General features: G+C 38.5%; 1 protein-coding gene across 7 annotated transcripts in view; it reads right to left on the reverse strand.

Moving 5' to 3' along the window:
- Positions 1-329: 329 nt before the first annotated feature.
- APOO (apolipoprotein O) overlaps positions 330-12,317 on the reverse strand; it is a 32,581-nt gene continuing 20,593 nt past the window's right edge. For 4 of the 7 annotated variants that reach the window (XM_075097050.1, XM_075097082.1, XM_075097031.1 and 1 more), the window contains 2 exons: positions 3,608-3,703; positions 330-645 (listed from right to left, as the gene is read on the reverse strand). In XM_075097050.1, the coding sequence (XP_074953151.1) occupies positions 3,635-3,703 (69 nt within the window). In that variant the 3' untranslated portion in view covers positions 330-645; positions 3,608-3,634. The remainder of the gene's footprint in view (positions 646-3,607; positions 3,704-12,317) is intronic. The other 3 variants (XM_075097060.1, XM_075097039.1, XM_075097089.1) reach the window with 1 other exon arrangement.

A 12,317-nucleotide genomic window follows, 5' to 3' on the forward strand; every position in this document is an offset into this window, starting at 1 on the left:
AGAACAAACATTAACAGCTCCATTCCCATCCATCTCCTAGACAGGAACTCACAGACGCTTCATTATATACCTCCCGCTGGCACTGATGAGGCAGAAGATTTGTATAGAAAGGAAGGGGAGACTCAGACAAAACACAAGAGTCATTGTAATTGTTCTTATTCCTAATTCTATTAGCTAATGTTAGCCAAAACATCATACTACTTAAAGCTTTTCCTCACTGTTAAAAAATACAGGCATTGTCAACAGCATCTCGAGAACCTTCCACGGATTGTGCAAATGTCACATACACGAGCTTAAAGAAAATATGAGGAGGGAAAAAACCAGGACCATTTTGTGTAACTGGAATTTTATTTTATATATAAATAATAACAAGAGACTGAAGATTTTTGAGGCTTGCTACTTGCAATGCTGATCCTGCAATGGACAGACTTGAATCCCACTGCAGAATTGAGGACAAGGTCTCAAGACTGACCCACGATACGTAGTGTCCTTTCACAGATTCCATACCAGAAGCCCAAGCAGCCACACCGTCAGTCCTTCCTGAGGCAGAAGGCAAATTAGTCACATTCAAAATCAAAATGGATTCAGATGTTTTTCCTCTTTTTCTTGGGAAATTGTTCTCATATCTGTATTTTTTTTGTTCACCTACAACCAAGGAAAGAGGGCAGAGTATAAGGGGGTGAGGGTGTTAGGGAGAAAGCAGAATTAAGTATCACAGGCCTTTTCTTTCCATTGTCAAAGTCCAATTAAAACTTTGTTCCTCAAACAGATTTTGGTCAATTTGCCACATCAAAGAGAAGTCTCAACACCAATTTACCTTCTAGTAAAGAGATTTAACTCTTCGTATTACTGACATTACAGCACTAATGATTATGTCTGCTCTAGGGAACTCAATTCCTATAGTTGAACTGTGTGGACACACAAAAGGGAAAGAACACTTCATAGCAACAAAACACCAACTGGAATCTTGTGTAATAAACCAACTTTCTCAAACAGAATTCCTTTTAGTTCCCACCAATTGCATTTTTTTCCTAACATCACTTACTCTGGTGTAAAGCTAGAGTAATTTAACGCAAAGAAACGGAATTGCACAAATATAGAACTTTAGCAGCGTGAAAATGAGATCTGCTATCTCCATGGAAAAACACAAAGCCATGTCACTTCCATGCAACTCTTCAGCACAACAGCTGGATAAAATTAAAGCTTGCTCTCCCATGATGGGATGTGGTTTGAGCTGTACTTTGCATATAATTATTGATGACAAACACACTATAATAAAGGAGGTGCAATGCTGCTGATTTTTGGAATGAAGAAATATGTTACTGTCTCCAGCCCAAAGTGATTTTGTCCTTGGCTGACCATTCACAATTCAGAGTCTCATGTTGTGGCAAATCTTTATGATGAAAATGAGATTGTATTTATTTTAGTAACCAGATTCAACTAGTAATATTGCCAACAGTTGAAAATACTGTGAGACTTTCAGGACCGATCTAAGTCAGAACAAACAAAAGTTTTTTTCAAAGATCACAGCAGCGTTCTCCAACCTTTGGGATCACCCAAATCCAGCAAAACATCTGGACTTGGGTAAGGAGTTAAATAACTGGATTTGATTTCAAGCAGAAGTAACAAATCACCACCCCCACAGAACAGCTGAAAATTGATACTGAACTGAACTTTCACCATCTGGTTGCTCTAGGTCAAAAATCTAGCAGTTCCATTTATGCATCTCCTCCAGAAACACGTGGCAAAACAGGCAGATTTCAAAGCCGGCAGCACCCAGGTACTTTAAGCTCCTAAGCAATTATCTTAACTCTTCAAATGAAAGACAGCAGCTGTTAGCGGTGTTTTCCTCAAAACTTACTTACATAGCATGAATATATTTGTAACTAAAATCCTGAGGACAAAAGGTCTGGATACCAACTTTAGTAAAAGTCTTCCTGACAGCTTTGTTCCTTTCATCCACCCACCCCTCCTTGAAAAGGAAATGTGCCTTAAGCAAAAAGCACTATCATTTCAAAAAGTGAATAATGACCTACAAGAAATTATATTCACAGAGTAAGAAATGCTAAAAGAAAAAAACAAAAAGCTATTTACAGGTTTCTGTTTGTAATGAACCATGAGTGCCCCACATCATAAACAAAAGTTCAGTTTTCCTGGCTTTTCATCATTTAGTAGCTCTGTCCTAGTTCACAACAAGCACAAGATTTTAGTGAATTTTAGAGAAGCTTTTCTTCCTCTTGGCTCTCCTCGGTACCTTTATTCAAAACAAAACTTGGGTTTTTAAAATTTATTTTACATAGCTATTTTATAAAATAATCGGAAAACACATATTCTTAAAGGCTTCATACGTCTGAAGGAAAAACCAATGTACTCAGTAAATCAGCCAGCCAACATACCTTTTTGCCCTTGTGAGAAATAGCTATAGCAATTAAAAACACATTAACACAACATTAGAAACTAGTTTTGCTTTTAAGGCTGACCATGTAACAGTGGAACGCTGTTGCTCAGCAGATGCGTGCATTCCATCACATCTGCAAGCATTTGTGACTGGTGATGATGCATGGAAGAAAAAAACTGCTGCAGTTTTCTAGCTCTGGACTCTACACAGTTGGCAGTTAGGAAAAGAACAATTTTACTGATAAATGGAATGCTGCATACAAAAATAATGAGGAGTCTCAACAATGTTAGGATTATTTTCTGATGAAAAGTACATCTTTAACATAATGTGAAAATAATACAGGGCAAAGACAAGCAACTAGAAAACACATTCAGAAAAGACATCCTTTATCAACTGATAGAGGAGTAGACATCTGATTTTGTACCAAATTATGTCCAATTACATTATAATTAGTAATAAGCCTCAAGTAGAGAGCAGGTTTTGCCCTATGAAATTGAACCACCTTTAAAAAGTTGAGAAGGTGTTTTTGTTTTGCTTTTCTAGAAACTGTAACAACCATGGGACTTGCTTGAGTTTAGAAAGTAGCCCAGTGGCCAAGTCAGAAACAAAAGTGGCGTCTCAGCTCAAGCTTCTGGCTCAGAGAACTGGGAAGCGCTGCCTCCATTTCCTCCATCACTCGTTCCCAAGTGACGAAGCACGTCTCATTAGGGAGCTGCATCAACATGAAAGGTCAGGCACATCATGGACTGTTACAGGCTGTAAGATAACACTGTACACTGGCATAGACAAATCTTTGGAGACAAGGTATGAGTACAAAAGAGGGTTCTTTCCCCTCCTTCATATGTGCACAGGTGTAACAAAGGCAGCAAAGAGGTTTTTGGGATGGGGGTCAGAAATGGGAAGGGAAGAAGAAAAAAAAAAACCCAACACATTAACAAGGCCTTGCTAAATAAACTCAGAACCCTCGGAGGAGACACAGATTTACTTGCTATTCTCTAAAGATGAAGAATTCAGATAAGTCAAGTTCAGTAGTGTTAAGGAGCACACATATTCTTGAGAAATGTTAAGACGAATAAAATTACTACCTCTCTTCCCCTCTTTCTTCATCAATATGAAGACGAGAACTACAGGTCAAACTTGCAAATGTTCAGCTTTTCCAGGTTATTTTACTGCTGTAGCGACATACTGTTATCAGTCTTTATCCTTTACCTGTTTGATGCCAAGTGATCTGGTCTTCTACTTCTGGGCTTGCTCTTCATTTGAAGTAGCATGGATTTCCAGGGGCTTGTCACCATCTGCATCACCCTTGAGGAAGGAAAAATATGCACAGAATTTCAGTTGAGGCAATCCATGATTAGTGTTTTTGCCTGAACAGAAACCCCCTTCAAAAGCTGAAACAAAAACTTCTTGCAAAATCAAGTGGTTGATGAGACTAATTCAGTATAATATACTCAAATATTATCTTCTCCAAAATGGTTTCTAGATTTTAGTCTTCCTGTAGTTAGCTGAGCAATTAAGGATTTGAAAGAACAAGTAGTCCAACAGAAATGCTTTAATTGACTCATTTGCCTCTACTAATAACAGAGGATGAATTCCCACAGAGCAGTTTCTATTTTGCATTCTCTGAATTCTGTGTGGATTCATACAATAGGTCTCTTTTAGTACATATCCTTTGAAAGACAGTTCTCACACTTTCCCCAAAATAAATTACAGAAATCAAAGAACGAAGAGGGGCTTGTTAGAGTGTCTGGTCTCTCTATCTGCCAAGTATGCTATAACGAACAGGCATTTGATTAGAGTTTTAAATAGATATTGACAGAAAAATACTTAAAGGGGCACATACATGGCTAGGGGACTGAAGCACATGACATACAAGGACCGGCTGAGAGATGTGGATCTGTTCAGTCTGGAGAAGGCCACACAAAGGGGAAACCTAATTGCTCTCTACAGTTCTTCAATAGGAATTTACATATTTGGAAGAGCTAGGCTCTTCTCAGAGGTTCACACCAAAAGGACACAGGAACATAGCAAATTTCTATTAGATCTAAGGTGGGGTCAGGGGGAAATATATCACACCACTGAACAAGCACTGGAGCAAGTCCTCCAGAGAACTTCTTGAATCTCCATCCTTGGAAATATTCAGCACTTGACTACACAAGGCCTGAGCTACCCAATCTAACTTCAAAGCTGTCTCTGCTTTGAACAGGGGGTTGGAGGAAACGAGCAGAGGTTGCACCCACCCTCAATTATTCTTGAATTCTACTTGTGAAAATTACATAGCATTTTCTTTTTATTCTAAAAAGGTATTTTTACCAATATGATTTAAATGTGAAAGAAAATGTAACAAAAGAAGCCAGCAAAGACTGGAAAACAAACTTTTCACAGGATGGGTCAAATTTAAGTCCCAGCACAAATTAAACACTATGTATAAGGCACAAAGTCTATGAGACCCTGCAGATGCTGTGCTGGAGATATGGACTCAATACATCAAGATTCAATTATGAAGATAACTTCAATTTTTTATTCCAAATATGCCTAGCAAGACATTTAAAAGATGTCTTTCTTTCAAAAGCCCATTCTGTTTCAATCGCTACCCCAGATATTTCATAGTATAGGAAATCACACTGCAGACCACACCCATTTCAAAACAATGATCTGCTTGGTAATTTTCTTGTACAGGAACTTGTAAGTTACAACATTTTACTACAATTTACAATGATTAATGTGACTCATGATGCCTCATCTAGGCATTACTCAATCCTGAGCAAATGAACTAAAAATAAAGTTTTCTCAGAGAGTTCTATGTTTTCCACTTGCTTGTTTTAACTTGTAAAAAGCAAATACCATCTAGGTAAGCTTTTTTTTTTTGTCCTGAAAGAGGGGGAAAAAAAAAAACAACATATAAACATACACACAGGCACACAAACATACAGGAAAATAGCCATCTTGCTCAGTTCCTTTGTTTCTGCGAGCACAGTAGATCTCCTCACAGGGTTTGTGTTCACTAGATCTATTAATCCCGAGTTATTTAATTCAAGCCAATCCACCACTAAACTGTCATTCCTTACACAAATTCATTTGCTGAATTAGCAGTTAAGTTGTTCTTCTAACTCCATCCACTGTTATGTGCCCACTACTTAAGCAGTGAGCCTGAGTGAGACTGATCAAGCAGCAATATGGATAGCCAGAACAGGACATCCTTTGAGCTAGCGCAAGACATAATCACACCTAATTTTACAACAAAGCGTCAAGGTCCTCTAGTCACACTCAAAACCAGATCAGAAGCAAAAAGTGTTTAGATCAATGACCCAGAACACAGGCCGCCTCTGTGCCATGATGACCTCTCATAATTAGAAGCAGGCATGTATTCAAGACGGTCTTTCTACTTTCTGGCTCAACACAACCAGTCCATAATATATCTGGGTGGCCAGAGGACTTCACACATCAGAGTTCTATCCCACAGCAGAAGGGGATTATACACAATTATTTCTGTGAAAATTTTCCTTCCATACAGAGGAAAAATGCCCAAAAGCAACCTACCCTAACGTTAAAAAATACTAATGTGGAGTGGCTTTTTTCTCACAGTACAGCCCAGTCTGACACATAAGTTAAGTTTCTGTTGCCCCCTCTGAGAAAGCCTTGCAGACGGCCAGGCCCTTTCACACTGGCACCTAACCTTAGGTTTCGTAACTCCAAAGATAGGTATGCATCTGTTATGCTTATGGAAAACTCCTGAAATGTAGAATCTGGCCACCAGAAAAAACAACTGCAAAAGCAGAACAAAGGCTCATCTAGCCTCACAGATTAATAATTTACCGCTTCTTCTGTCTTCTTTTGTTTGCAATGTACTGCTTAGCATAAAGAGAACATCACTGGTTTACCTCATTCATCCTCCCCCAGTCAATCAATAACTTATTCTCCATCTTTTATTTTTAGCTGAGCTTGAACTTAACTCTCTCAGAAATATGAAGCACTTTTAAAAATATTACTCTTAAATTGCCCTAAGAAGCTAGTCTTTTTGTGGAGTAGATTCGGCCTTTCCTACTTCTAACACATTTAAATTCATCACAACTAAGGATCCAATCCAAAAAGAAGTAATAATTTTTACAAGTTTTCCTCTGTTGTTTTTCTTAATGCCGAAAAATAAAAGGAGGGCATATAACAGGAAACAATATCTTCTGTCAGAAGTAGATGTTTATCTTTTAGTTCAGATGACCAAGACTTTGCTTGTCTATTCAGAAGCTACCGAAAATAAGTCTTACAAGCATTTACTGTAGAAAGAAGCTCTCTCAGCTGCTCATGTTGTGTTTTAAAGATGCTTGAAGCACAAATGACTTAAAAACTCTCCTCTTAAAACACAGTTTAAGGTTTGCTACAGTCACTGTCCCTGATGCTTGCAGTAAAGCTCCCCAGTCAACACACTGACATCACAACTTCCACCAGAGCTTTCAGGTGAGGAAAATCCAGGACCACAATTTCCTTGATATTTGCTCTGAGCAAGCGCAGAAAACAAGTACAAAAAGCGGAGCAGTCTTTGCACGTGGAAGCACTCTGTCACCAGCTAGCAATTAATAAAATACCCAGAAATACCTATATATAGTTATATTTTAAATATTTATATATTTTTGAGATGTGTGATAAATATATATATAGGTTAAAAATATAAATTAGTATTGGTATGTCACAGATGGTTTCTATCAACAAACCACGCAGGAATGAAAAACCTAACAAGTTGCAAGAGTTTCAATCTCAGAAGCTGTTTGGTCTTATTACTGATTGGACCGAAGTGGGAAAGAGCTCACATATGATGAAAGGAACAAGAGCTGAAAAGGAAGTTCTAGTGCTGTTGTGGTTTTTTACATTTCAGCCACTTCAGTAAAAAACAACAGGTGCCCGATTCAGTGTTAGGGAAAGAGAAAGAATCCAAAATAACTGAAAATACAGCAAAAGTCTTTGAGTAGTATAAAAACAAGATGAAGTGAGAACTAAACAAAGAAAACTGTTTTTCTATCTGTTTCAGTACATATTAGCTCACTGGCTGGAACAAAGTCTGGGTTTAAGTGACTTGGTGCCAACAACACATGCCCTTGCCACTTGAGGACGAAGTCATGATAGTATGAGAGGTAACAACCCTACAGCACAATAAAACAGTACAAATTATGGAAGTATTGAAACCAGAGGTAGAAGAGGAAGGGCAAGAAGGCTGCATTTCATGAAAAGAAACATCAAATGAGCTGACTGACAAACAGGACCCGATTGTTAGAAACTTACAGGTGGTATGTATTGAACTGTGGCTCTGAAATACTGATCTTTCAGCAGTTTTACATAAATAAGTTATAATCCTTTGTATAGAAAACCACAGTCCTTAAGTTTATGCTGTTGCACAAAATCCTCAAGCTGCTATGGTTCGTCCACCTCTCTGACCTAAGGACAGGTATTAAAGCTGACAAACTCAGCCAGTATTGAAGAGAGATCACTGTGGATAAGGAGGAAAAAAAAAAAAGCAGCTGCAATTCACTGGCTTAACAGTTCAGCTAGTTCACCAGTTCAGTAGGCACTGGAAGGCAAAAAAGTGTAGAAGAAAACAAACAGAAAAACATGATCCTGCACTGACTATGATGTTATGAGAGGCTGTGGAGTCTCCTTCTCTGGAGACATTCAAAACCTGCCTGGACACGTTCCTGTGGCCCCTGCTCTGGGTGCCCCTGCTCAAGCAGGGGTCTGGACAAGGTCATCTCCAGAGGTCCCTTCCAACCCCCACCATTCTGTGATTATTGGACAGAAAGACCCGTTAATCACAGACTAGCTGAAGGCAATGCAGGGTATTAGCCTTCATAATTGCAAAACCCCAGTAATGAAAGTTTGATGCTGCCTAAGGCTACTCAGAAGGGTTTCAGACGTGCCATTCTAAAAACTGCATAAAGGCGTAAGTTTTGCAAACTGAGTTTAAGGTAAACAAGGTTTGAGGGACACATATTCCATTTCACTATTGCTTCCCCTGAAGATTTACAACCTGATAATATAAATGTTAACACTAATTCCACTGATTTTTGTGGAATTAATTCTTGTGAGTAAACATCACTCAAGCAAGCAAGAGATTTTCAGAAGATAAAACCCTTAAAATATTCCTGGTCCCCCAACAAGATGGTTACATTTCTTCTATCAACTCCTCTACGTGGGGGAAGAAGTAGAAAAGTTGTCCACTTTATATCAAGATAAAGTATACAGAAGCGGAATAACTACTCCTGCTGTAGTTATGTTTAATCCTCCTGAAAATAAAAAAAATGTGAGCAATGATTTTTACTTATGGTACTTCTGTAGTTTTAGCAGAGGGCTTTCATCCTGACATCCTGAAGAGCTGGCTCCTCCAACACGCCAGCTTCAGGATACCAGAATGCTATACTGTAAACAGCGTATTCAAAACCTTATCAGACAGACTTGCCCTGTGGAGAGGCTCCAACCACAGTGTTTTGAAATGTAGCAGCAGAAGGTCCTGGAATTCATCTTTCTTGGCAGAACTTAGATTTCAGTTGATATGACCTCAATTTGGCACAGGTTTTTGTTTCATAAAAGCTTCAGAAATTAACATACCACATCTATTTTAATGACATATTGCTGCACAAACGTGAAGTTATGCACAGCTGTGGTACCTCTGACTACCAAATTATGAGCAACATAACAAATTAACACAAGCCAAGAAGAGCCACCCATATATTGCTTGACTATTTGCAAGAATCCTTTGTGTAGCAACAGAAAAATGCTAGAGTGAATGTCACAAAACAAACAAAAATAACATCTTTTGCTCTGGCAGGATTTCACAAAATGGATTACATCTGCTGTAGCAACAACTCAAGAATAACATTTATATTTGCCTTCATTAGTTAAGGAATCTAGCTGCCTAGTACAATAAGAAATAAATGTGCAAAACCAACCCAATTCTGTCGCAGGGCTGTCAAATTAAGACAGACGTCCTTGTCTTAAAGATCTGTGCTAGAACGCTTTGCCAGTTTTAGTACCTGATAGTTAGAAGCCTTTATTTTCTTCCATGACACTTATGTATCAGTAAAAGCTCCAATAAAAATGCAACTTGTATTTGTAACAGAAATTCTTTTGCTGGAAAAGTTGATACATATTTGATGGATCTAATAATCTGTATGAACAAAAAGTACTTTTTTGCACTAATATAAGCACACAGCATTAGAGATGGAGTGAAAAAATTTTTCTAGGGTAAACTTCACCTCTTATGTTTCATGTCACGGACACACCAGTGCTTATATGTATAAAAAGAAAAGGTAGAGAGGTAGAGGTTTTCATTATCAGCTGTGACTGACACATCCTGATAGAACATCATAACACTATCTCAAAGGAAAAGAAACCAACTAAAACAAAAAACTCCCTAAGCCCACCCCTACACCTCCCCCGCGCAAATTCTCAATTATGTGTATTATACTGCTTCACCAAAAGGAAGTTTCAGAGCAGGCTTCTTCCGCTGGAAATACTTTCCGGTCCACATTCTAGTGACTTCAAAAGCATGTGGTGTTTTACAACTCTTGTACAGCTTCTCTAGACACCAGGGAGGCTACTCCCTCTTCAACAACTCCACAGGTCAAAGAAACAATGAGGGTGTATAATCCAGTGGTAAAAGATCACTGGACATCTGAAATGCAGGCAACTTCATCTAGTACATAGTGCTTCTTCATTTGAGTCACAGGATCTTTGTACCTTGCCTAATCCATGAATTTAAATGGCAAGAGTAAACATTAACAATATCTGATCAATTAGATGAACTTTAGGAGGAAACCATTCAATGGCATTTCACTCCTTTGTGCAAGTAACATATTTTGGCAACGAAGGGGGGTGATTTAAAGATTCTGCAGGGAGGAAGAAAAAGAAGCATGTTTACTTAGTGGTTGCTGCAATTTCGCTTGTCGTTTGTTTTTCTGCTGAGGTAGCAAGTACTTGAATAAGCCTTATCATAAGATGAAAGCTTCAAAAGTTTTTGCCTTCCAATAACAACCACGTTTCCTTTTGAAAGCCTGGGACACAATAGAAGAAAAAGCTCAGCTAATTTTTACTGATGCTGTCAGTTTGTCCTTCTGAAATTTTAACGTTGCCTATTTTTTTGAGATACTTTTTGACAGCCTACGTTTTACGAAAGGTACAGTGTGATTAACCAACCTTTGTTTATTCAAAGAGCTATACAAGTGCATTTACTGAAGTGCCTAGGACCAGTACAGGATGAGTATCCACTGATGAACATCTCCACTCTCGTAAGACTCAGCAACTGGCAGGACACGCGAGCGCTCCTTCAACCCAGCTTGTTTGGAACTACTCCCACACCTGGACCTACCTAGGGAACTAGGTAACAATAATATTTAATGATTCATTAAAACAAGTTCCCATTTCTTCACAAGTCAGTGCTAATCTTCAACTATATCATTAATCAATCACACTGCACTTATTTTGAAACTTGGTAGCATTATGTAAAACGCAAAATGCATTTGAAGCAGCAAAACAGAATTTTATTTTGGATTTTTTTGAGGGGAGTATTTAGGAATACTTCCTTTAACGTAATGATGTCACTGTGTACTGCCCTTTTGGGCATTACTATCCAGTCATAACATCTAGCAATTTGCAGAAGCAAACAATTCTAGATATACAAAACTAAAAACCTACAATTCACTACAGTTGTGTATCATGTTTGAGCAACTCCACAGGCAATGTTTAAGTACTGTGTCCAGTTCTGGGTTCCCCAGTATGAGAGACATATGGACAGACTGGAGAGAACCCAGCAAAGGGCCATGAAAGTGACAAAGGGACGGAAGTGCCTCTCCTGTGAGGAAGGTCTGAGAGAGCTGGGACTGTTTGGCCTGGAGAAGAGAAGGCTCAGGGTGGGGGATCTCATCAGTGTGTATAAATACCTGCAGGGAGAGGGCACAGAGGACTGAGCCAGGCTCTTTCCAGTGGTGCCCAGTGACAGGACCAGAGGCAATAGGTACAAACTGAAACAGAGGAGATTTGCTCTGAACAACAGGAAACACTTCTTTTACTGTGATGGTGACCAAGCCTTGGCACAGGTTGCCCAGGGAGGTTGTGGAGTCTCCATCCTTGGAGATATTCAAAAGCTGTCTGGACACAGTCCTGGACAACTGGCTTTAAGTGGCCCTGCTTGAGCAGTAGGGTTGTACCACATGACCTCCAGAGCTCTCTTCCAATCTCAACCATTCTGTAGTTTTATATGGAAATATAGATATTTTAAAAAAACATATATCATGTAATATAAAGTCTTAATATACACTGCTTTAACACACAAACACATAAGTGAATAGTTAGATACCAACACAAACATTAACTCAAAACAAAGGAAAAATTCATTCCTGTACACTGAATAATATGACTTAAATATAGTGCAACTACTTTGATGACTATAAATAACTATGGAAGAGCACACTGGCTGAGATAATGAGACTTAAAGTAACTAAATGTACACACGCCTTAAAATGGTGGTATTGTATATGCACAGAACACAGGAGTGCTGGAAAAAAAGGCTTCCCTTCTCTGGTGAAGTATACAAGGAAATCACACTGTATCACTGATGCTTTGTAGGGGGATTAAGGAAAGCTGCTCCATTCTAAAACCTAAAATAAGCATGCAGACATTCCCTTAGTCATATTAACAATGTTAATTTAAAATGCTGTTTTAAAGAAAACTCGGTGCTTGCCAAACTCTGGAAAACAAAGCCATTATGTTAGCATTTGCTCTGTCACCAGATGCAGGCATCTCTAAGGCAAGACATTAACACAGAACCGTAATATCAGATGAAAAAAAAAGTAGACTTGTTGAACAGAAGATAAAGATGGATGTTATTATAACTAAAAAAAAAAACTTTTAAAAATTGCTTTTGTGAATGTTAGTCTCA

The sequence above is a fragment of the Phalacrocorax aristotelis genome, chromosome 1 (genome assembly GCF_949628215.1).
Source record: "Phalacrocorax aristotelis chromosome 1, bGulAri2.1, whole genome shotgun sequence".
Lineage (NCBI taxonomy): Eukaryota > Metazoa > Chordata > Aves > Suliformes > Phalacrocoracidae > Phalacrocorax > Phalacrocorax aristotelis.